Below are 26,908 nucleotides of genomic sequence, written 5' to 3'. Positions count from 1 at the left end.
GTACATAATTATCCGAATAAAGAGGGCACAATGTCAGCATTAACAGGTCATATTATTATGCCAAGTAAAACAAGTAGCATTAACAAAGTTTCTCAAACACTATGGGGGAGATGTACTAAAACTGGAGCACTCAGAATCTGGTGCAGCTGTGCATGGTAGCCAATCGGCTTCTAACTTCAGCTTGTTCAATTAAGCTTTGACAATAAAACCTGGAAGCTGATTGGTTTCTCTGCAGAGCTGGTCCTGATTTTTCACTATGCAGTTTTAGTAAATAACCTCCTAAGCAATTTAGGTCATATGATCACTGTGTATTCTGTTCACTGTGGACGTTTCATGGCATTAAAGACTGCAGACTGTCTAGAATTACCAATTTAACAAATCCTCTGGTTTGGACTTGCAGTGGCAGGACAAAAAAAAAATGGCCTCTAAAAATGTTAACGTACACCAGTTTTATGTGCAATCAATTTTATTTACATTACAGATCTTTTTCATGTGTACATATTAAGTTAAAAAAAAATTACAACTTTCTCTCCTATAGGTCTTTAAAGGCTAAGTTCACCTTTTTGAACAGGTTAAATGTCGCACCTATATTTAGGGTATAACATGTTCCTAAGCACTCTTCTCTCTGCCACTACGGCAGAAGGATGTGTAGTTTCAATTGCCTATTGCAATAATCCATACACTCGAGTCCATTGACAATTCCTCCAGCTTTCTAACTGAAATCCTGTATAGAAGAATAGATATAAACCTGGAGGAAGAGAGTGTGCAGGAGCCTGACATTGCACCCACCATCCACTGATCTAGGGTCCAATCAAAAAAAATTATAAATGCACTTTTTTTTCCCCCTGCAAAAATATGTGCATTTATTACTTTTTCCTTAATAGGTGAACTTAACTTTATAGGTTAAGTTCACCTTTTAGACAAAAATAATAAATGCACATTTGTTTGAAGTTAAAAAATTAGCATTTTTTATTTTTGTATACAGGAGCCTGGAAAGCATTGCACCATAGATCGCTGATGCCATGCAGGTCTCCTGCAGACCTGTCAGAATATCTGCTTGCTGTACGAGATGTACAAACAAGCAGATATTCTGACAGGAAGCTTTAATGAACTACCAGGGCGCTTCACAGCTCCGTGATAGTTCATTGAAGATTACAAGCCGATAGCTGCTAAGGCTGCTGGGAGTTGCAGTTCATTCATTCACAAAAGTCCAGAGGGGCGGCTGCAGCTATGGGAACATGTTACATGTTCCCCCCTAAAACAGGTGGAATATGTAACATGTTCCCAAAGGTGAACTTATCCTTTAAGGGCTCTTGCACATGGCTGCCGAAAAAAACAACACTGATCTAAATGCAGCTCATTGTTTTTAATGGGCCTGTACACCCAGGCGCATAAACTTGGAAATAAAATAAAAAAATACAAATATCTGCATTGCTGGACAGCATTTAATGCGAGAACACGCACATTTACTGTACAGTCCATCCTCATGTGTTTACGTGGGACTTTTCTGCAAGTTATCTGAGATTCATACAACAGAACCATGTGGAAGAACCCTAACCATTCCTCAATAAAGGTTTCTTCAACAAGCTATTCAGAAAAGCTCTGGCATGCAAACGTATGCCATTTAATCACCTACTCTTCTTGAAGTCTTGACTGGAGCTTTCCTTTGCTTAGTGTCTTCTCCACTTTACTCTTCATGATGTCTTTCCGGTAACGGTGGGTCATCTCAACACTACAAAGTTAAACATAAAAGATCAGGCCTTCCTTTTATATCCTTGATGGAGAGTGTGAGAAGGATAAAGCATTATGGGTGGAACTGCACATGGGGGTGTGTACTACAAAAGGTAATCATTGGAGTTTGTTATAAGCCTCCCAGTGTTAATGAGGAGGTGGAGCCTCAATTCCTTGCACAGATCGAGAGGGCTGAAAGGACTGGGACAGTGATAATAATGGGGGATTTTAACTACCCAGAAATTGACTGGAGTAATGGCACTGCAGGAACAGTTAAAAGGGGAAAAACTTATAAACCTACTACAGGACAATTTTATGGTTCACAGAGGCCCCAAATAGGAATGATCCTCTGCTGGACCTGGTAATCTCTAACCATGAAGAGCTTATTACTAATGTCCATATAAAAGAACATCTGGGTAGCAGTGACCATAACATGTTTTCATTTGTTGTTAGCTGTAAACAAGCACATATGGGGAAAAATAAAAACGCTCAACTTTAAGAGAGCTCATTTTCCAAGGCTGAAAACAGCTATTCAAGACTTAGACTGGGAGGGAATATTGGCATCAATGAATACAACACAGAAATGGGAGTTCTTCAAAAAGACTGTATGTGAACATACTGCAAAATATATTGCCATGGGCAACAAGTTTAAAAGGCTAAAAAAAAATCAAACCTATGTGGCTTACAGCCTGTTAAAAAAGCTATAAATAAGAGCTTTTATTAAATATAAAAATGAAGGAACACTATCATCGTTTAAACATTACAAAGAATATGACAGAATATGCAAAAAGGAAATAAAGGCCGCAAAAAATGCAAACGATCGACAGATTGCAAAACATAGCAGGACCAATCCCAAAAAATTCTTCAAATATATTAATAGTAAAAAGGTTCGGTCCGAGCATGTAGGCCCTTTACAAAATAATCTAGAGTGGGTGACTGGGGATAAAGGGAAGGCAAATTTATTTAATACCTTCTTCAGCTCTGTGTATACAAAGGAGCATGGGGGAGCTCTTGTCCATAGTGGGCGTGGTACTGACACAGCTCCAGATCCACATTGGCTCACAATTGATATGTTTCAGAAATATTTACACAGAATAAAGGTGAATAAAGCACCTGGACCAGATGGCATACACCCACGTGGCCTTAAAGAATTGAGCTCTGTCATTTCAAAGCCATTGTTTTTCCTTTTTAGGGACTCTTTAATGACTGGCATAGTACCACTGGATTGGCATAAGGCCAATGTGGTGCCAATATTTAAAAATGGACCGAAATCTTTAGCAAGTAATTATAGACCTGTTAGTTTAACGTCTATAATTGGGAAGATACTGGAGAGTTTAATAAAAGACCACATAGATGAGTTCTTGCTGGAAAAAAATATTTTAAGCAACAGACAGCATTGAACATGAAAGACAGAAGTTGTCAAACAAATCTGATTTATTTTTATGAGGAGGTGAGCAAAACCTTGGACAGAGGGGTGGCGGTGGATGTGGTATACTTGGACAGAGAGGTGGCGGTGGACGTAATATACTTGGACAGAGGGGTGGCGGTGGACGTGGTATACTTGGACAGAGGGGTGGCGGTGGACGTGGTATATTTGGATTTTTCCAAAGCGTTTGACACAGTTCCCCACACACGGCTAATGTGTAAGGTAAAGTCTACGGGCTTGAAAAAAGTCTGTATGTAAATGGACAGAAACTGGCTAAAAGATCGTATTCAGAGAGTAGTGTTACGGATTCATACTCTGAATGGTCTAGGTGTGTCAGTGGTGTACCCCAAGGTACAGTGCTGGGACCTTTTAATATATCTATAAAAGATAAAGGGTCTGGAATTAAAAATCCCATTTCAGTCTTTGCAGATGACACCAAGCTGTGCAGTGGAATAACGTCCTTACAGGATGTCTCCAATTTACAAGCCGACCTCAATGCACTGTTCAATTGAGCAACTATGTGGCAAATGAGGTTTAAGGTTGATAAATGTAAGGTTCTGCACTTGTGGGCTAAGAATATGCATGCATCATACATACTGGGGGGGGGGGGGGGGGGGGGTCAATGGTGGAGAAGGATCTGGGAGTTCTGGTAGATCACAAGCTTAATAATGGCATGCAATGCCAAGCTGCGGTTTCTAAAGCGAGTAAAATCCTCTCCAAAGAGAGAGATATCATATTACCCCGGTACAAATTATTAGTAAGACCTCATCTGGAATATGTAGTTCAGTTTTGGGCACCAATTCACAAAAAGAACATTGGGGAACTGGAGAAAGTAAAGAGAAGGGCAACCAGACTGATAAGAGGCATGGAGGAGCTCAATGCCTCTTATGTCTGAACACACAAGCTCCCATTTTAACCAACCTTTCTTCCAACTCATCATCTTCATCAACCCAAGCTGGCTTCTTGGGCGATACGGTTTGCTTTGGGTGTTCATCGTCGGAGTCACTCTCCAGCAGATCTGTGCCGATATCATCTCCGGTCTGCAATGCACAAAAAATGCTGCTACTGCGCATTCCAACAGATCGAAGCTGTGTAGACAGCCAAGGCCGATTCTTACTTTTGACAGTTTCAAAAGCTATAGAACAATCTCACATGTGCTTTTACTGCAGGACAGGATACACAATACTATCTTGGTGTCAACAACTCTAATGTGGAAAGTAAGACTGATAAAGTTTAAAAAGCTCATCTTTCACGCAATGCAAGCAGGCCAATCGGCAATTACATCTGACTATTATTAGTGGGGAACCATCTGCTCAGCCTCATACTGTGCAGGGGGTAGGTTATAACAAACCCTAGGAGTGGAAAATGACATAGTGGGTCTTAAAGAAGAAGCAGCAACAGAAAAAAGCTTACTTGCTGGCCTAGTTATTCATGTAAAATAAAGAATCTGCATGCAGAACCATGATGTCTGAAGCACTTCTAAAGTCCTTAAAGTCTAGTATTTTTGGCTTTGCACTCCACCCATGTATGAAACCCAATTTGTGGGCATTCTTATGGAAGGGGGTTCCAGCAAAGCCCAATAGATACCGCCCCTCTGTTATGCCCTCTCACAGTGACTACTCTACCCCCACCTATTGCTTGCAATCTCACTCTCCTGGTATCTGTATTCTGTTTCATTGCCTCCTATTGTCATGGGGCTTTGCAGTAACCTCTGCTAGAAGTTACTATATCTACTACTCCTGATATATTAGTGTGATAGTCAGTAGGAAGAATGCTCCTTACACTTGTGATCATTGGGAAGAATTCCCTTACACAGATAGTGAAAATGATCAATGGTGTGAGTGGGAACTCATCGGAGAGGCAGAAATTGCTCAAGGAATCCCTAGCAAACTCTGGAAGAACCCTAGAGTTCCATTGAACCCTGGTCGAGAAACCCCGTTTTAGTTATTGTTCTATACATGAACAGTGTACAGAATGCCACCATTGTACCTGTGGTGGAGAAGAAGCGATATTGGAAATGGTAAATAATCACAGATGGCTGAAGATTTGTTTTCCTTTGTATTGAATGTTCCTCCATTTATCCATATCCCGCTACTCCTGTCGGTCAAATTCTCATTTCCTGCATAAATGAATCCAAGTTCCATAAACACGACACCAACAGCCACCACACGTGTTTAACCATTAGCCGCCCGGCCAATGGCCGTTTGGCGGCTTCAGATGTGTCCCTGCATTCCGGGGTGTACGCCATTTGGCGTGCTCCTGCACATGCGCCGTTTGCGCTAATGCAGAGCGGCGCAGCAGTGCGATCTGTCACCGCCAGTGCACCTCGGACACGGCCGATGACAGATCCGAGTACCGGCTCCCGTTGCTGGTACCATGTGACCTGCTGTGACCAATCACAGCAGGTCACATGACAGTTGTATACAATGGATGGCTTCATTCATGATGCCATCCATTGTATACTAGTGCCTAGCTGTGAATGGTCACAGCTAATCACATGCACATGTCATGTGATTAGCTGTGACCAAATCACAGCTAAGCACAAAAAAAAAAAAAAAAAAAAGCTGATTGAATCGATTTCATTCAGGTAAATGCTTGCTTATAGCAAAGTAATTCTTTGCTATAAGCAAATTGTGTAAAAAAAAAAAAAAAAATACTGATCACTTCCCCAAAGTAGTACAATGTTACTATGGTAACATTGTACTACTTTGGTCATAGTAAAATATGAAAAAAAAAAAAATCTTAAAAAAATTTTAAAAAAAATTTAATAAAAAATTAAATAAAAATTTTTTAAAAAATTAAAAAAAAAAAAATATATATATATATATATATATATATATTTTTTTTTTTTTCATACTGTCACCAGTCAGTGTCCCTGTTCACCGCCATGCCAGTTATATGATGACGCTGTACTGCACTGGTAACAGTATGTAAAAAAACAAATAGTGAAAATAATTATTTAAATTTTTTCATTTTCCGAAAAATTATGACAAAAAAATACAACTTCAAAAAACTCGCCATGCCTCTTATGAAGTACGTCGGACTGTCTACTCTGCAAAAAGGGGTCATTTGGGGATATCTGTACTATTCTGATATTCTTGGACCTCAAGAAATTAGATTGGCTGTCAGTACTTCAGGATTGATCAATATTCAGATCTATACCATAGTTTGTGAACTCTATAACTTTCCTACAAACTAAAAAAATGCATCCTAATTTGGGTTATTTTCACCAAAGACATGTAGCAGAATACATCTCGGCCTAAATTTATGAAGAACAATTATTTATTTGTAAACTTTTATAACAGAAACAAAGAAAAATTTGTTTTTTTTTCAAAATTTTTGGTCTTTTTTTGTTAATTTAGCAAAAAATAAAAACCCCAGCGGTGATTAAATACCACCAAAAGAAAGCTCTAGTTGTGTGAAGAAAATGATAAAATTTTAGTTTGGGTACAATGTTGTATGACCGCGCAATTGTCATTCAAAGTGTGAGAGCGCTGAAACCTGAAAAATGGCCTGGGCAGGAAGGTGTAAAATTGCCCGGTATTGAAATGGTTAAAACAAAGAAATACCTTGCTATCACCCATAAGCTTTTCGACAAACTCATCCTGGCCACCAAAAACCATGTCTTCCAAACATTTCTCTACAGCCGACTTCTCATTTAGAATCTTCAAGTTTTTGGCTCTCAGCTCTTCCTCACGCAAGGCTGCTGTTTGGTTGGAATTAGCTAGTTGTCTTTTCCTCCTAACAGAGGCCCGCTTCTTGGCGTTTTTATCCTTGGCGGACTGCATTTTCTCTGTAAGAACAACAAGAAAAAGAAAAAAAAGTTCCAGTTATACAACTGCACAAAAATAAAGCGTCTGTATAAATGGTTTATTACACTATTCCTAGAACTGTCACCCCGGATTTGCAACTTGTGTGCATGCTCCAGCCTGTGATGGGCATGCATGCACCTTGTTATTACAAATCCAGACAGGGGTAGGGTGCTACTACCTGATCACATATACGAGGTTTGAAGCATATATAAGCTCACCATGCCCGACTAGCAGTCTCCATCTGCTTGTGCACAAATGTCCAATTCAAGAAGTGTTGGTAACGGGAATTCCAAATAATCATTTTTATCGTATTAAGGAGTAAATAAATTCCATGAGACAATAACTCCAACGCGTTTCAGTCTATAGCATATGAATAAGGTCTGTTTTATAGACTAAAACGCGTTGGTGTTATTGAGCCATGGAATTTTTTTTACTCCTTAATATGATAAAGAAGATTATTTTGAATTCCCCTGTTGCCGACACATCTAGAATTGGACACTGTTGTTATTACCCTGGAAAAGAGGGTGGTCATGTGACCACTGCATGGGGAGTTTGGTTGCATTGGGCAGCACAGTGGCTAAGTGGTTAGCACTTCCGCCTGGCAGTATTAGTGTCATTGGTTCGAATCCACGGCACCACCTGCCTGGAGTTTGCATGTTCTCCCTATGCCTGCCTGGGTTTCCTTCAGGTACTCCAGTTTCCTCCCACACTTCAAAGACATGCTGGTAGGTGAATTGGCTCCTGTCTAAATTGTCCCTAGTATGTGTATGTATGAATGTGAGTTAAGGACCTTAGATTGTACGCCCCTTGAGGGTTAGGGACTGATGTGAATGTACAATATATATGTAAAGCGCTGTGTAAATTGACGGCGCTACATAAGTACCTGAAATAAATAAATGTGCTTAAATCTGAGCTGGTTGGTGCAAGCACAAATTTAGCAAAAGCAAAGGGAGTTGATGTAATCAGTGTTTTTAGAGGTCTGAAGCACCAAGTAAAGCGCCATGTGTGGCAATGCGACCTCTGCGCTGTGCACTCTTCTGTACTCTCTCTGACCAGATGTTCAGAGTGGAAGCATTTATGAATAAAAAGTGACAACAAAAGTTGAGAATTAATATATTCTCCGCACTCATGCTGTAGGTTGCCTGTGTGTAAGGGGGTTTAAAACTACGGGCGTACCTCGGTTTACGAACGCCTCGGTTAACGTAATTTTCCTTTTGCGAATCAAAATCCACTGAAAATAACGCCTCGGTTTACAAATTTTTTTTTGCAATACGAAGTAAGTTTCCCCAAGATGCATTGCACCTGGGAGGTTTATAGCACCGGCCCCGTGCCTTTAAAGTGCACTTTATAAAGAGTTTTGAACAGATAAGACTTTTTTTTAACTTTTTCTGACCTCCGGAACGGATTGGTTTCCAATGCAGTTATGAATTAATTTTTAATCATGTCCCTGTACAGTATTTATGCCTTTAAAGTGCACTTTATAAAGAGTTTTGAACAGAGAAGACTTTTTTTCCCCACTTTTTTCTGACCTCTGGAACAGATTGATTTTCAATGCATTCCTAGAGGAGGATCCAGGCTTCTGTGTGAAGAACCACTGCACACAGCAGGTAAGTATTGACATGTTTGTTATTACCCCCCCCCCAAAAAAAAATTAACCCTTAGAATCGCTTTAATGGATGAGTCCAGGTCTCCATTGAACAAAGGACAAAATAACTTCACGTTTGTTTTTGTTTTTTTCACGAATCTCTGAAGAAAAAAAAAAAAAAAAAAAAAAAAGAGTTCATATTAAACTTTACAATGCATATGATGTTGTTATTTGTCGGTAAAATGTTAACCAGAAATGTCAATTGTATTATCATTAGTCTTGCATGAAGAAAATACTTGCTTACTAAAGTCATTTAGGTTTTTTATTACTATATTCTATTTCCATATACATACATATTTTATCTATATTAAATCGGTGTGAACAATTAATACGTATCGGTATATATTATGGATATTATGTTTTTAACATTATAAATAATTAAGTTTGAGTTTATGCTACAAAAGACGTGAGATAATAAGAAACCTCAGCAGTATATTTCAACAAATGTCTGTAAGATGTATAGGTAGAATTATTTTATTATTTCAGTGACAAGAGTACCAGTCTGTAACTAAATCTGTCGAAAAAACTCTTCTCTATTAAATTTAGAGTATTTTTACTTTTGACATGATACAGGAAAAAATCTAAATCATTTCGAAGGCCCCTTTCACACGGGTGATCCATTTTTTTCTTGAGAAAAACGTGACTGAACTGATGAAAAAAACGGATCAGTTCACATCAGTGTTTCATCAGGTTACCATCCGTTTTACCATCAGGTTACCATCCGTTTTACCATCAGGTTACCATCCGTTTTACCATCAGGTTACCATCCGTTTTACCATCAGGTTACCATCCGTCTTTCCATCAGGTTACCATCCGTCTTTCCATCAGGTTACCATCCGTCTTTCCATCAGGTTACCATCCGTCTTTCCATCAGGTTACCATCCGTCTTTCCATCAGGTTACCATCCGTCTTTCCATCAGGTTACCATCCGTCTTTCCATCAGGTTACCATCCGTCTTTCCATCAGGTTACCATCCGTCTTTCCATCAGGTTACCATCCGTCTTTCCATCAGGTTACCATCCGTCTTTCCATCAGGTTACCATCCGTCTTTCCATCAGGTTACCATCCGTCTTTCCATCAGGTTACCATCCGTCTTTCCATCAGGTTACCATCCGTCTTTCCATCAGGTTACCATCCGTCTTTCCATCAGGTTACCATCCGTCTTTCCATCAGGTTACCATCCGTCTTTCCATCAGGTTACCATCCGTCTTTCCATCAGGTTACCATCCGTCTTTCCATCAGGTTACCATCCGTCTTTCCATCAGGTTACCATCCGTCTTTCCATCAGGTTACCATCCGTCTTTCCATCAGGTTACCATCCGTCTTTCCATCAGGTTACCATCCGTCTTTCCATCAGGTTACCATCCGTCTTTCCATCAGGTTACCATCCGTCTTTCCATCAGGTTACCATCCGTCTTTCCATCAGGTTACCATCCGTCTTTCCATCAGGTTACCATCCGTCTTTCCATCAGGTTACCATCCGTCTTTCCATCAGGTTACCATCCGTCTTTCCATCAGGTTACCATCCGTCTTTCCATCAGGTTACCATCCGTCTTTCCATCAGGTTACCATCCGTCTTTCCATCAGGTTACCATCCGTCTTTCCATCAGGTTACCATCCGTCTTTCCATCAGGTTACCATCCGTCTTTCCATCAGGTTACCATCCGTCTTTCCATCAGGTTACCATCCGTCTTTCATCAGGTTACCATCCGTCTTTCATCAGGTTACCATCCGTCTTTCATCAGGTTACCATCCGTCTTTCATCAGGTTACCAGCCGTCTTTCATCAGGTTACCATCCGTCTTTCAACAGGTTACCATCCGTCTTTCAACAGGTTACCATCCGTCCTTCAACAGGTTACCATCCGTCTTTCAACAGGTTACCATCCATCTTTCATCAGGTTACCATCAGGTTACACCAGTTTTTCATCAGTTTCCCATCCATCTTTCATTTTTTTTTTTTTTTTTTTTTTTTTTTTTTTAACAAAAGAAAAATAGTGTTTTCTTCCCTTCATAACGGATGTTAGCAGATGCGGACATTAATGGATGTAAACAGATGATCATCCGTTTACATCCGCTGGTCAATAGAAATACATGGGTTTCTGTTTTTCATCCATAAATTGACAGATGAAAAACGGACATACGGAACGCCCGTGTGAAAGGGGCCTAATCCTATACAGCCCCTTCAGGTAATTAGGAAAGAAAGTTACACCTGGTGTGACATCATAACTAGGCGAGATAAGCTTTGCCCACCTAGGTTTTTGGGGGGTAAAAATTAGGAGACGGACAGAGGCAGGAGGACAACATCACAAGACAAGACAGGAGACAAGGAACAACAGACGGATATACACACACTGAAGTGAGCTGACTGAAAGCGGACATCACTGACACTATAGAGTCCAGACTGGTCACTATAACTCATTTTTATTCAGCCAACTTGTACTCGCCTTATATCTCAGCTAAACGGTTTAGTCTGATAACGGTTATGGTTAGCACAGGAGTTGATGTGAAATAATTATAACTGCAGTATAAATTAATTTAATTTCAGTTCTCTGGGGAAAAGATTTTATTGTAAAATATCCTCAAAGCTGATTTTAGCTTCTAGTCGATGGTTTAGCTGGGTATATATGACAAAGCAGACCACTTAGTGTAACATTTGATCTTGACCTCAGATAGATTCTGAGCTGATTGGATTGGCCTGTGTATGGTATTCTAAACCAATTCATGCCAAGGTACACTTTGAGCTTTCAATAACTGGTTGTAGTGAGATCACATGGTCAATTTGCAGAGCCATTGTCATGGGTTACTGAGCGTTCCTTACGTTGCATTTTTAGACAGTCCTAAATTCATTAATATTTGACGATGACTGCTGCTTTGAATTTCTAACCATTATTTTTTTATTAGAGCATTGTACTGATATTTTGAATTATTCATTATTTATCATCACCTATTATGTTTCATTACCATTTTGCACAGATTTTTACTATGGATAAATATAGATTTTTGCACATTATTGCTTTTTATTTCGTCTTCAAATTAGCGCAGATAAAGAACTCGGATTATCAGTTGATTTGTGAAAATTAGTAGGGAATCTCCTTAATTCCAGATCCCCGCCTGCTTTCATAAATTATATACTGATTATTTTCTCAGGGTTAAAGTTCTGACAGTTGGATCAAAATTCAGCGGGTTCAGCAGGAACCATCTGTGGCTGACTAAAGAGGTACGCTGTGCTAAATATGCATAGCCTCTAGTGGTGCACCGAAATGAAAAATTCTGAACCTGAAATGGGACAGTTTTTAAAAAAAATGCATATATTTTTCAAACAAAATCATTTTGGAAAAATATACCACTTATGAATTAAAAAAAACAAAAAAAACAAAAACAATATCGTGTTTCCCCGAAAATAAGACACTGTCATATTTTTTTTTTGGCTCAATAAAACACACTAGGTCTTATTTTTTAATGCACAGTTTGGACAGGGAGTGCAGAGGTGAGCTGCAGGCAGTTGTGGATGAGGGTTACTATAGAGAGGGCCAGCTGATGACAGTTGTGAGCTGCAGTCAGGTGTTGCAGAGGTGAATTGACAGGTGAGCCACAGACAGGGTGCAGAGATGAGCCACAGACAGGGTGCAGGGGTGAGCTGTGGACAGGGGATGCAGAGGTGAGCTGTGGACAGGGGATGCAGAGGTGAGCTGTGGACAGGGGATGCAGAGGTGAGCTGTGGACAGGGGATGCAGAGGTGAGCTGTGGACAGGGGATGCAGAGGTGAGCTGTGGACAGGGGATGCAGAGGTGAGCTGTGGACAGGGGATGCAGAGGTGAGCTGTGGCTGGGGCTACAGGGACAAGCTTTGGACAGGAGGTGCAGAGCCAAGCTGTAGCCTTGGGTTTGCAGAGGTGGGTTGCAACTCAGCTCACCTCTGCACCCCCCCAGCCGCAGCTCACCTATGCACCTGTTGTGGGCTTTTGTATCATGTCTCAAAAATATGACTTTTATCAAGACATAATATTATATGGCAAACAGATCAGCATAACCGGATGTTAAGAGTTAATTTTGTCTTGGTTGAACCACCAAGAATTCTAGTTAAAGAACTGGAGAGAATGGGTGAAGGGATTGTTTTTCTTTCCTCCTAGAGACAATACTATTTTGAAGTTCTACAGGTGATCAAACACCATTATTCAGACTTCAATAAGCAGGTAAACATATACAAGGTCTGGACATGACAATAGAGGAACCAAACTGATTGTCTGAGAGCTTACCCAAACCTTGTAGAGTGTGATGAACCAACAGACCTCTGAAACTATTACCATATACTATTGTTCACCAAGGGTGAAAGCATTAACAATTGTTTACCATGAGCCCAATACAAGGGCCATGCAAATAGAGAGTTTTTTTCCCTACACAGAGAAAAATGTTGATTCTGAAACAAAGGGGTGAAATTCAGGACATTTAAGTCTAAAAGTTCACTGTATATCATTACAAAAATGTATTACAAAAACAGATTATAAATAAGATGTCATAGACTTTAAACACCACTAAATACTCAGCAATGGGAACTATATATCACTAACTTGAGTATTGAGATGATGGGAAGTAAGATGTATTATAAACTAGCATTAGTTACATGTCTTATCAGGAAACAAACAGGATGGTACTTCAAGGAGGAATAACCGAATATACACCTATATTCCATGGTCCCTATTTAGAATAATATAGGTATCACTGCTATATCTGGAAAGAGCCGTATATTTTATTCCTGAAATTACCTGAAGATTCCACCCAAGGTATGAGTCATCTCAAATACTCACATTGTTCTGTGATACATGACCGCCACCTGGTGGGCAGGTGAGAAATAGCTTATGTACACACATTTCTCAACTAGCCAATCAGGAAGCCTGGTGGGAAGGTATCTTAGAACAATGGACTAGTGGATATAAAAGCCCATGTGCTTTAAGAAAAAAAAAACCCTCATAAAGACCTCATGGAAAGACCTGACATCTGAAGAAGATCTCTGCTGAAATAACTACTCTTCCATCTTTTCAAACTTCCTAAAACTTTAAACCTCTAAACTTATAACTTCCTACATTCTCCCCTATTGAATCTATCACTTGCCTATATATCAGTCTAAAGGCGTTCCACTGCCAGCTAAATCCACGGGAGAGTTGCCTAGTCTGACGTCCGGGTGTGGTGAGATGTTTATTTGATTTTGTATTAATTACTTTCTCTGTTGTGTAGAATCATAAAATTACCTTAGTGTATTACAACAATATTGGGTAGTTAGATATATGTAGAAAGATACTGTGTTACTGTTAAAAATTGTTTATTGCCATATTATAAATTTTTCCATATTTCATAATTTATTGAATATTAATAACCAGAGTATCACATATCAAGGGCTTACTTCTTGCAATCCTATGGCCACGGCATGCGAGAATATAACCTTTGAGATATTCGAAATTATTAATTATTAATAAATTTAATAAATATCATATCATTTAAAATTTGTGATTGATGTAATTAGTTAGAGACATTATTAGTGTGTCTTACATTGGTAGGATATATTTTGATTGTGTGTACCAATATTCATTTATCACCAGTCTTTTGCGTTTTGTGTTAATATATATATAATTTTTGTACATAAATAAATTTTTATATTTATCTATTATAAGGCAAATTTTGTGTGTATGGTACGAAATCATATTGGCTAAAAGAATTCAAGGTATAATAATAAGTGGTGATCAAATTATCAAAGTGTCCAAATTATTGGTTTATGAAATATTTGCCGTATTTTAACGGCTGGAGGCACTGTAATATTTCATCTAAGGGAACGGGACACGCCCTTTATAAATAATATATATCCTTACATAAACCACCACAACATAAATTTGGAGGCACTGCTGAGATTCATAGAAATCGTACCATAACACAAAACGCACTGGTGATTGTATATTTGTATACTTTATCAAACATATCTTTGTATCAAAATGGCATCCAGTAATCACGGATCCACCTCTTCCAAGCATAACGAGGAAAATATGGCGGCTCAAGGCATTGAGCAGGAAGTTATGAAGCCAGCTCGGAAAGCTGCCGGTGCTTGGCAGAAGTATGTTGAAAATGAAGTAATAAATTATCTCCGCAAGAAATTGAATTTGGGGGATAGCAATAATGAATTTGTGGATGAAGAGAAAGAGCAGGCCATGAGTACCTTTGAGGACCTGTTCAACAAAAAGGGCCAGGTTGTTGGGTTTTTAATAGCATTTGCTGGAGCAGAAAGTGATAGAAGCCGTGACAGACTTCTCCTAGAAGCTTGGCCCATGTTATGGTTCATGACCGCTGGAGCTGCCCAGCGGACCATGACTCTAAGGGAAGAGTTGTCAGAGGCCCGCCTCTTGTTAGAAAGCAAAAATCAGGACATTGAGTCTTTGAAAGGGAAGCTTGGTCATGCCGGTATTCGTTTAGACGAATCCGAGAAACATTATGATAGATTGGTCGGAGACTTTCGAAGTGCTCAGGACCTATATGAAAGAAACTTTCAGGAATTAAAACAACTTCAAAAGAAGTATCAGGACTTAAAAGATGAGGTGGAGTACTTCAGATCAGAGAGGTTATCTCCTGTCAAAATTAAAGTTCACCCAGGGGATAAGCATGACCAGTCAGAACTTACCTTGATAAAATCTGAGCAGAAAACTCTGGAGGAGCAGATTATAAGGTTGACGGCCCAAATAAATTCTGGGGTCCAAAGACGGACCAACCCAGTCAAGCCAGAGGCTGATGAGCGGAGATACCCGCATCACAGCGAAGTATCTGATAGTGAGTCAGGGTCAGAATATAGGTCACCTCCTAGGCTTTCAAGATACACTCCAGAGCGCTCTGAAGAAAAATATGAGGTTTCATATAGGCAGGAAGGGAAATCCCAGGGGTCATTCAGGAGATATGACACCCCAAAGGTTATTAAGTTCCTGAAGGACACTGTTCCTATGTTTTCTAAGAAAGGGTCCCTTGAGATCACCGAACACATGAGAACATATGAACAGACGTTAGAGATTCTGGGCATTAGAGATGACCACACCAAAATAGAATTGCTGCCATGGGTGTTTGAAGAGAAATACCGGCAATTCTTTGAGACCTTGAGGGCCTATTCCAATCAGTCCTGGAGAGAGGTTAAACATAAGTGCCACATGGAATTTGGGCCTTATAAAACTGTAACCTCTGCCAAGGCTGCGGCCTACAATTTAAAGTGTGGTCCTCACCAAAGCCCTGCAGAATTTCTGGCTGTCCTCAGAAATGCCTATTTCCTGGCTGAAAAGGATCCCAATCCTAACCAGCCAGAATTCAAGACACTATTCTATGAAGCATTACCTGCTTACATAAAATTGGGACTTGCAAAGGATTACAGAAAGGGATGCTCTCTTGATTGGTTGGTGAGAGAGAGTGACTATTTATTCTCGATCCAACAGTCCAGTGAGGGCGGGATAAAAAGAGAACCTAAAAATAGCCCCAAGATAGTAGCAGCCACTACCGTCTCCCCTCCAAATCCAAATTTGCAGGCAGAGAAGAAATCATATGCGGAAGTAGTCCGTGGGGGTAAAACCAATGGTTCCCCTAGATTTGTACCTCAAGCCCAGCAAGTGAAGGAGGTCCATAACTTTGCACCCCAAAACCAGTGGGTGAGAAAGGATAGACAAAAGCCAGGGAACTACGGTAGTGGAAGTGAGAAGAATAAAAAGTATGGTAAGGGCCAGTATAGTGATGAGAATCAAAGGAGGCAATGGTATCCTCAGAGGTTCTATTATCCTCGCCAAAACCAACATGGGAATTTTTATGGGAACCCCAATTTCAACAGGCCCCATAATTACAATAAGAATCCCAATTTTAATAAAAACTCCGACTTCCAAAGATTTCCTCCACGCCAAGAACACCCTCAGGCTCAAAGGGGGGATACAGTACCCCAGGCTCCCTTTAATAACAGGGAGACCCCAAAACCTCAGAGAGAACAATGGCGTCGGGATCAGAGCAGTGGTTCTGACTCTGAGTCTCATTACCAGTCTCGTCCAAAATACAAGCGCAAGTATAGGAAAAGGGAGAATCAACAGAATGACTCCTCTGAGCGTATTGGACAAATAGAGGCACAGGTCAGCAAAATGGCTGAACAAATGGACAGGCTTGTCACTCAATTTCCATCCAATCCTTTTTTAGGAGCAGCTCCTGTGACCAACCAAGGGTCACAGAATTAACAGGCAACCAAGCCTTAAACCAACAGGGGAGGACACTGAGTCAAATGACAGGAGATGTGTGCCCCGTCCCTGACACGCCTACTAATGGAGAAGCTAGTTCTCAGGCAAAGGGGGACCAGTTGTTGGGTATTAACGATTCTCCTGTTTTCCAGTGTCCATCTATTGCCCCTAATATAGTCGCGGCATCGGAAGTCATCAGGATTGACAAGCCAGACGGAGCACCAACTTCTAGTTGTGCTTCTGTCTTGAGACAGTCCAAGAATCCCACCAGGGAGGATAAGGGTAATGTGTCCACCACATGCGGTGAGATAAGAGCCAGTCATAGGTTATTGAAGGGCCCACAGATCTTCAACCACACTAATTTCATGTGTGAGCTGACTGAATCTGATGGGAGATATTATGCCACGGTGCAGGTGCAGGATGCCAGTGATCTTTCGATTGTCGGCTTAATAGACACTGGATCCCAAGCAACCATCATGTCACAGGAACATTTTGACAAAGTGGCGAATGTCATGCCCACCAAGCCGAGACTTAAAAGTTTTGACAGCTCATTGATTGGTGTAGGTGGAGACCCGTTACAAGTCATGGGTACCGCCTGGCTTAAATTGAAACTGGGTAATAAGGAACTGAGACACCCCATCATCATTGCCAGCATCTCCCGACACCACATGATAATTGGGATGGACTTCCTAAAAAGGCTGAACACCATAGTTGACTGTGTGAACCAAGTACTGTGGTCACAGGTAAATACCCCGATTAAATATGGGAAACTTAAAATTCCCCATTCCCGACAACACTGCCACCTGGTGGAAGAAAGGCCTGGATCATTAGAAATCCATTTCAGGAACAGCCAACTTCCTGATGTAACGGTTATCAAACCTGATGACCATAACCCTATCAGAAGAGATGAGGAACACATTTTTAGAATTCCCCAAGATAAAATAAAAGATATTTCCCTCCAAGATGACATCCTTACGATATCTTTTCATCAGGAGGATAAACCAAGAAAAGGGGGAGATCACACCCAATTCTTGACAGGTATTGAAAGGGTTAACAGCGACTTGTTTATCCCCATCCGGATAAATGGTCTTAATAGGTCAAAATATGCCAAACTAGATTTGAGACAGGAACACAGCTTTGTAAGCCATGGGCTGATAAAACACCTGACCGAAATGGAAATGATCCGTTTCTCCACACCTCAGCGTCATTGGATTTCAGACTCCCTTGATGACTCTGATGATCACAATTCAATGGCTAGGTGTCTCTTAAACGTCACTGTAGGAAACAAAACAGCCACCCATGTGTTCCTAGTCTTGGATAATCCCCAAACTAAAATTTATTTTGGCAACGATGTATTACATCGCTTTGCAATGCAAGTCGACCTAATTAATGACTGTTTATGGAGTCGACTAAAGGGGGACCCCGAAAAATACCAAAATCTGGACTTAGCTTTAAAATCCCAGCAACAGATGCCTTATGCTGTTGAAGTCCAGGTAGCCCAAAAGATTACAATTCCTAAGGGCATAAATAATTTCATACTCCCCATCCAAGTTAAAAAGGGACATAGACTGAAGGGGTCAGATGCATTAGTATGCCTCTCCCATAAAATGCAGGGGGAGGGACTGAACATTACACACACGCCCCTAGTCAACACACATCAATCCCCGATGTACATTTACATACATAACCTGTCCAATCAGGACATCGTCTTACCCAAAGAGACCCTTATTGGTCTAGCGGTAGAGACTGAATATTACACCTTTGGGGTCACTAACCAGGTGATTGGACTCATCCCCGATGAATATCTGTCGGAGGAACAATTAATTGAACAAACATTCCATTCACTACCAGAGGGTATTTTCACCATAGAGTCCATTTATCCATTCGATTCTAAAGATGGCACCTGTCGAATCGAAGAGACATCAATTGTCTTTGATCACCCAATCAAAGAACAAGAGTACCCCAAAGAACCTGGATGGCAGGAGGACACACACACACATCACATACCCAATGACCTCACCACAAAACTTGAAGAGGCATATGAGATAGGTCAGCCGGAAAGCTTTCCTGGATTCAAGGAGTTAGTGGAAGAGATGGTGGCCCTCGCCGATGCATGTGCCAATGATCTCGACCGACAATTGCTCCGAGAGCTTCTCCTTGAATTCCAAGAGATCTTTGCCAAGGATTCTTACGATTGTGGGACTACTGACCTACACATCGCTAGGATCCAAACAGATCCAGATGCCCCACCAGTATTCGTAAGACAGTATAGGTTACCATTAGCTTCCTATGAATCTCTAGCTGAGATTATCAGGAAGTTACATGAAAGGGGTATAATTAGGCCCATCCACAGCTCCTACAACCACCCGATCCTGGGTATCTTAAAACCCAATGGACAATGGCGTTTGTGCGCTGACCTCCGTCAGCTAAACAAGCGTGTGTACATGTCAGGATGGCCTGTCCCATACATAGACCAATGTCTCGCCCAGCTCCAAGGATCCCAAGTTTTCACAGCCTTGGATTGTGCACAGGGGTATTGGACCATAAAGGTGAGTGAGGAAGACCAATACAAACTGGCTTTCAGTTTTGGAAATCGACAGTATTGTTGGGTACGAATGCCTTTCGGATTCATAAATTCCGGACATGAATTTGCTGTGTTCATGCACAAGGCCATGCCAGACGCCTTCGAAAGGGGGACGTTGGCATATGTGGACGATATCCTGATCAAAAGTACAGATATGGCCAAACACATTACAGAACTTCGGCATGTACTGGGCCAATTAAAAGCAGCAGGAGTTAAACTGTCCTTACAGAAAGCCCAGTGGTGTCGCACGAAGGTAAACTTCCTAGGCCATGAAGTTACTGCTGAAGGTTTGAACCCACAAAAGAAGAAGGTTGAGGCGGTTCTGAACTGTAAAGTCCCTACTAACCTTAAAGAATTGAGATCATTCCTAGGTATGGTAAACTACTCGCGTAAGTTTATTGATAATTACGCCGAGATAAGCAAGCCGTTGCTTCACCTACTGAAGAAGGATGTCGAATGGTCGTGGAGTAAGAAACAGGAGGACGCCATGAAGGAATTAAAGGAACGTCTCACACAAGCTCCGTGTCTCGGATATCCCGAAGGGGGTAAAAATTTCTATCTAGAGACAGGGTTTACGCAGGTAAGTATGAGTTCTGTTCTTTACCAGAAACATGATGATGTCAGTAAGGTGATTGCCTATGCCAGTAAAACTTTGTCCCCGGTTGAAGTAAAGTTCAGTGACTGTGAAAAAGCTCTATTGTCCACCGTGTGGGCATTACAGAATTTCCGCAGTTACATTCAGGGAGAGAGAATCATTGTTGAAACGGCACACCAGCCTTTACAGTATTTAAAGAGTGAACGTATCAAGGGAGGAAATGTGTCTAATAGCCGCATCACTGCTTGGACTTTGTCTTTGCAAGGGTGGCCTCTTGAAATTCGGTACAAACAGAACAAGGAAAGTCCAGTAGCCCAGGGCCTAGCCGAGCTCCATGATTGTTCCGCAACTACGCCTGCTATGGAGGGCCCGGACACTGACTTTCTGGAAGAACAACTGTTCTCTCCCTACAAGGTTTACGATGAAGAATACTGTAAACAGCTGCCGTGTGTATATGTGGATGGTTGTGCTTTTCATCACAAGGATGGGGAACAGCTCCAACTAGTGGCAGGTATTGGAATCGTTTGGACCCAAGGTGTCACCCCAATTTCTGTGGGATACAAACTTGGACCAAAAAGCAGTCAGGTTGCTGAACTTACTGCAATTCTTAGAGCAGTTGAGATGGCTATAGAGTTCAACATCAGAGAGTGTGCCATCATAACCGATTCCAATTATGTCAGGAATAGTTTTGTGGAGTATTTCCCTAGGTGGAAGCGACACAACATGAACAAGAGTAATCACAAACCCGTGAAACATGGTAAGCTCTTTTGTCACATCGATGAACTGGTAAGGTCCAATGATATCACCCTGCACTTCAAGAAGACCAAAGGCCACTCCAAGGTTCTAGGTGCCGAGAAAGAAGGGAACGATCTGGCCGATTCTCTAGCCAAGGAAGGGGCAATCACCGGTGAACTGTTAGACATTGATCAATTTTTAGGTACCGTACAGGTTGAAGCTGTCACCAGGCAACAGGCCAGAACAGCTGGTGATCCGAATGCATTACAGTGGAGTCACGATTCTCCTAGTGAGGATTTAATTACTGCCCAAAAAGAAGACCCAATAATTGGCTTGTTTTATAGTCATATAGAAGATCCCAACCAAAATCCCATAAATAAGGAAGTATGTAGTGGGAAGGAGGATTTACGTATCTTAATGAAATCCAAATCCCAATTCTCTTTATACCAGGGATTGTTGATACGAACCTCAAAGGGTGGCGTACAACAATGGGTCGTCCCACTTAAATTTAGAGGTTTGATGCTACAGCATGCCCATGATGCTCCCACTTCCGGTCATCGTGGAGAGAAGATCACATATGAGATCCTGCGGGATTATGCCTACTGGCCTCATATGTTACGTGATGTGAAGGAATACTGCCAAGGTTGCCTAATATGTCCCCAATTTCAACCTACCAAGCCAACTCACAGAGCACCCCTCCAGAAGAGGGGGATATGTATGCCTTGGTCAGACCTTCAGATGGATTTTATTGGGCCAGTAACAAAATCTTCACGAGGAAATCGGTATATGTTAACAGTTACATGTTTATTCACCAAGTATGTCGAATGTATACCAGCACCAAATAATAGCTCCGAGACATGTGCTGCATTGCTAATAAATCATGTATTTTCACGTTTTGGTTTACCTCAGAGGATAGAGTCTGATAGAGGATCGCACTTCACTAGCGAAGTGATGGCCAAATTGTGGAAAATTTTGGGGGTTAAAAGGAAATTGCATATCGCCTATCGACCAGCCTCTAGTGGTGGTGTAGAACGATACAATCAGACCATCGTTAATGTCCTTAAGAAATTTGTTAAGGAAACAGGCAAAGATTGGGATGTCAAGCTCCCGCTGGTCCTGATGGCGTTGAGGGCTACTCCGAATACAGTCACAAAAATGTCATCTTTTGAACTGATGACAGGTAGACGGATGGTACTGCCCCAGCACTTATTGTATCGCACTACAGATCAAAATTTGATCAATGCTACCACCACACACCAGTACATAGAGGATTTACGTAAACATCTGCAATATGCTTTTGCCTTTGCCCAGCGAAATTTGGAAAGAGCTGCAACTAGTGCTAAGACATACTATGATCTCAAAACCTCCAAGAAGGAATATGAGATTGGTGACAAGGTCTATCTATACAACTTTGCAAGAGACCAGATCAAGGAACGGAAATTCCTTCCATCTTGGAAAGGTCCGTTCTCTATCATTGATAAAATCTCTCCGGTCGCATATAAATTGCAGGTTACCCGGTATGGTGAAATCAGTGATAGATGGGTGCACATCAACCAATTACGTGCTTGCCATCCGAAGTCTCAATTGCAGTTGTTGGAAGACTGAACCCACCAATTCCTATCTGGAGATATTGAGATCATTATTAAATTTCCTTTTAAACATATAATTCATCTTTTGCCTTACAGGATCCAGTAACATAATTTTATGTATATCCCATACTTAAACTGTTCATTTTAATAATTTAGAAAGGAAGGCCCAGACTATGACCAGACCGGCGATCGGAGGTGTCAATGACCGGACCCTAGAAGGAAGCTATAATGTCCTGTGGGAAAGACCAGATGCCAGAGATCGATCCGGAGACGATAACCTGATGTCTCAGGCCACCAAGGGCCAGTCCAGAGGAAAAGACCCGCCTAGGAGACCGTCTAAGAGACCTGTCGTGCGGAGGACCCATGGACCCCAAGGTGGATGTGCCAGGCCAGGCCGGCCTCATCACAAGACCAGGATCGTCATCGGAAGTGTCCATCTAAAGACGCCGAGTCAAGTTGAGGAACAACCAGCATGACCGCTGCCATTTTATTATTGAAAATTTTTTTTTTGAATTTCATTCCCTTCACCGGAGAAGACGAACGATCACTCTAACCCAAAAGTCCCACTCATGTTTTTCGATACAGACACCCCTCTACGCGTGCCTATACCCCAAAAACAAAGGGGGATTTTGTTGTGGGCTTTTGTATCATGTCTCAAAAATATGACTTTTATCAAGACATAATATTATATGGCAAACAGATCAGCATAACCGGATGTTAAGAGTTAATTTTGTCTTGGTTGAACCACCAAGAATTCTAGTTAAAGAACTGGAGAGAATGGGTGAAGGGATTGTTTTTCTTTCCTCCTAGAGACAATACTATTTTGAAGTTCTACAGGTGATCAAACACCATTATTCAGACTTCAATAAGCAGGTAAACATATACAAGGTCTGGACATGACAATAGAGGAACCAAACTGATTGTCTGAGAGCTTACCCAAACCTTGTAGAGTGTGATGAACCAACAGACCTCTGAAACTATTACCATATACTATTGTTCACCAAGGGTGAAAGCATTAACAATTGTTTACCATGAGCCCAATACAAGGGCCATGCAAATAGAGAGTTTTTTTCCCTACACAGAGAAAAATGTTGATTCTGAAACAAAGGGGTGAAATTCAGGACATTTAAGTCTAAAAGTTCACTGTATATCATTACAAAAATGTATTACAAAAACAGATTATAAATAAGATGTCATAGACTTTAAACACCACTAAATACTCAGCAATGGGAACTATATATCACTAACTTGAGTATTGAGATGATGGGAAGTAAGATGTATTATAAACTAGCATTAGTTACATGTCTTATCAGGAAACAAACAGGATGGTACTTCAAGGAGGAATAACCGAATATACACCTATATTCCATGGTCCCTATTTAGAATAATATAGGTATCACTGCTATATCTGGAAAGAGCCGTATATTTTATTCCTGAAATTACCTGAAGATTCCACCCAAGGTATGAGTCATCTCAAATGCTCACATTGTTCTGTGATACATGACCGCCACCTGGTGGGCAGGTGAGAAATAGCTTATGTACACACATTTCTCAACTAGCCAATCAGGAAGCCTGGTGGGAAGGTATCTTAGAACAATGGACTAGTGGATATAAAAGCCCATGTGCTTTAAGAAAAAAAAAACCCTCATAAAGACCTCATGGAAAGACCTGACATCTGAAGAAGATCTCTGCTGAAATAACTACTCTTCCATCTTTTCAAACTTCCTAAAACTTTAAACCTCTAAACTTATAACTTCCTACATTCTCCCCTATTGAATCTATCACTTGCCTATATATCAGTCTAAAGGCGTTCCACTGCCAGCTAAATCCACGGGAGAGTTGCCTAGTCTGACGTCCGGGTGTGGTGAGATGTTTATTTGATTTTGTATTAATTACTTTCTCTGTTGTGTAGAATCATAAAATTACCTTAGTGTATTACAACAATATTGGGTAGTTAGATATATGTAGAAAGATACTGTGTTACTGTTAAAAATTGTTTATTGCCATATTATAAATTTTTCCATATTTCATAATTTATTGAATATTAATAACCAGAGTATCACATATCAAGGGCTTACTTCTTGCAATCCTATGGCCACGGCATGCGAGAATATAACCTTTGAGATATTCGAAATTATTAATTATTAATAAATTTAATAAATATCATATCATTTAAAATTTGTGATTGATGTAATTAGTTAGAGACATTATTAGTGTGTCTTACATTGGTAGGATATATTTTGATTGTGTGTACCAATATTCATTTATCACCAGTCTTTTGCGTTTTGTGTTAATATATATATAATTTTTGTACATAAATAAATTTTTATATTTATCTATTATAAGGCAAATTTTGTGTGTATGGTACGAAATCATATTGGCTAAAAGAATTCAAGGTATAATAATAAGTGGTGATCAAATTATCAAAGTGTCCAAATTATTGGTTTATGAAATATTTGCCGTATTTTAACGGCTGGAGGCACTGTAATATTTCATCTAAGGGAAAGGGACACGCCCTTTATAAATAATATATATCCTTACATAAACCACCACAACACACCATATCTTCAACTCACCTGTTAATATACCTCTGCAACATCTGACTGCAGCTCACCTTTGCACATCCCCCCCATATTCCTCCACTTCCCTCATATGGTTAGCTAGCTTTACAAAACACAGCTGTCAGCAGCCGGCCCCTCTCTATAGTAACTCCCGTTTTAGGTCCTATCTTTCCACACAATGCACCAAGCGCACTTACTCACCGCTCCGCCTCTTCCCCACTGGCCGGTGATCACCCCTGGGGCATCGGCTTCCATGCATTAGGCTGCGGGATGAGATGCCCCGCCCCTACACACACTGCATACTGCGCCCGCAGATATCTGTTCCTTCCCTGTCCCACAGTGAGTACAGAGGTAGGGAAGTTCTGTGGGAGCGGATGGTGCTGTCACTTACAAGAGGAATTGTCACTTGCAAGCACAAAAGCTGCGTTTCTTTTTATAAGAGACAGTAGATATTGGTGTGCACAGGGCCAGTGCTGGAGGTGGCAGAACAGTATTCCGCCACGTTCTGGCTGAAAAAATGCCCTGATCACGACTAGGTCTTATTTTCAGGGTAGGTCTTATATTTTAACAATTCCCAAAAGTAGTACTAGGTCTTATTTTCGGGGTAGGTCTTATTTTCGGGGAAACGGTATATACCTAATTAAAAAAAAAAAAAAATATATGAAAGATGATGTTACGCCAAGTACATAGATACCCCACATGTCATGCGTTAAAATTGTGCCAAACTACGGTACTTAAAAATCTCCATGGGTGACGCTTTAAACATTTCTACAAGTTACCAATTTAAAGTTAGAGGACTAGTGCTAGAATGATTGCTCTCGCTCCGATGTTCACAGCAATACCTCACGTGTGGTTTGAACACGGTTTACATATGTGGGTGTGGCCTACGTATGCGTTCACCACTGCGTGAGCACAGAGGGGATGAAGGAACTTAAATTTTTTTTTTTTTTACACTGTTCCTTTCATTGTTTTTTTTTCACTTTTATTCCTATCACAAGGAATGTAAATATCACCTGTGATAGAAATAAGCAGTGACAAGTCCTCTTTATGAAGATATCTTGGTTCAATAAGACCCCACATCTCTCCTCTACAATGTAAAGCATTAGATAGAATAAGAAAGAATAAAAAAAGCATTGATCTAGTGCTTGAAGGAAAAAAAAAAAAAAAAAAAAAAAAAAAAAAAAAAGAGGGGGGGGGGCCTTGTTTACTTGGCGCAGGAACCAAGTGATGTCACTCCGGTCCTCCAAGGGCATAGAGATGAGTGGAGGCCATCTTTGCTTCACTGATCTCTATGCCCAGTGCCAGGAGCTTTGGATATCAGGTAACACTGAGAACCACCAAAAGGCAACGGCGGGGCTATTACCGGCACCTGCATCGGTGCCTATTTTCATATCGGCCAAAGCGTTTCGGCCGCCGAAATTTCGGTGCCTCCCTATTAGCCTCAGCTACATACAGTATACAGCACTGTGTTCCGGCAGCAGAATGAGATCTTCCCATTCCACTCCCAGAACAAAACCGAATCACTGCTCAGCCACTCACATGAAGCTCTGTCTTCTATGTATGAATACAAAGCTTCCCCTGATTCGCTTGAGCCATGCAGATAACATCATCTCCACCTCAACCAATCAGGAGAAGCTTTGTATTCATTCACAGAAAACAAAGCTCTCAAATGACTGAGCAGCACTCGGGCCGACTTCTAGTCTAGGAGTGCGAGCGAAGTTTCTCGTCCCGCTGCCAGAACACAGCCCTATATATTGCACATTGGCCCCATTATAAATTGCCCAAGGGCCAGATAAAAGAAAGCGAAGGGCCACATCTGACCCCTGGGCCTCAGTCTGACAACCACTGTTTTATTTGAGCAGTTGAACCCTTTATTTTTATCACTGGCTATTTGAAAAAGGCCTAAATCTACAGCTTTCATTAACCACTAATTCTCCTGAGGATTCACCCCCCTTCCTGACCAGGCCATTTTTTGATACTGCACTACTTTAACTGACAA

General features: G+C 40.9%; 1 protein-coding gene across 3 annotated transcripts in view; it reads right to left on the bottom strand.

The window, feature by feature from the left end:
• The window catches only part of UTP18 (UTP18 small subunit processome component), a 68,029-nt gene that overhangs the window by 38,765 nt on the left and 2,356 nt on the right, over nucleotides 1–26,908 (bottom strand). For all 3 annotated transcript variants that reach the window (XM_089671676.1, XM_089671564.1, XM_089671613.1), the window contains exons 2-4: nucleotides 6,727–6,950; nucleotides 4,079–4,197; nucleotides 1,637–1,732 (exon numbers count right to left, since the gene is read on the bottom strand). In XM_089671676.1, the coding sequence (XP_089527802.1) occupies nucleotides 1,637–1,732; nucleotides 4,079–4,197; nucleotides 6,727–6,945 (434 nt within the window). In that variant the 5' untranslated portion in view covers nucleotides 6,946–6,950. The remainder of the gene's footprint in view (nucleotides 1–1,636; nucleotides 1,733–4,078; nucleotides 4,198–6,726; nucleotides 6,951–26,908) is intronic.

The sequence above is a fragment of the Staurois parvus genome, unplaced genomic scaffold (genome assembly GCF_062004578.1).
Source record: "Staurois parvus isolate SC_StPar_1 unplaced genomic scaffold, SC_StPar_1.0 ptg000003l, whole genome shotgun sequence".
Taxonomy (NCBI): domain Eukaryota; kingdom Metazoa; phylum Chordata; class Amphibia; order Anura; family Ranidae; genus Staurois; species Staurois parvus.
The sequence above is the reverse complement of the archived record's forward strand: the minus strand, read 5'-3'. Positions and strand labels throughout refer to the sequence as shown.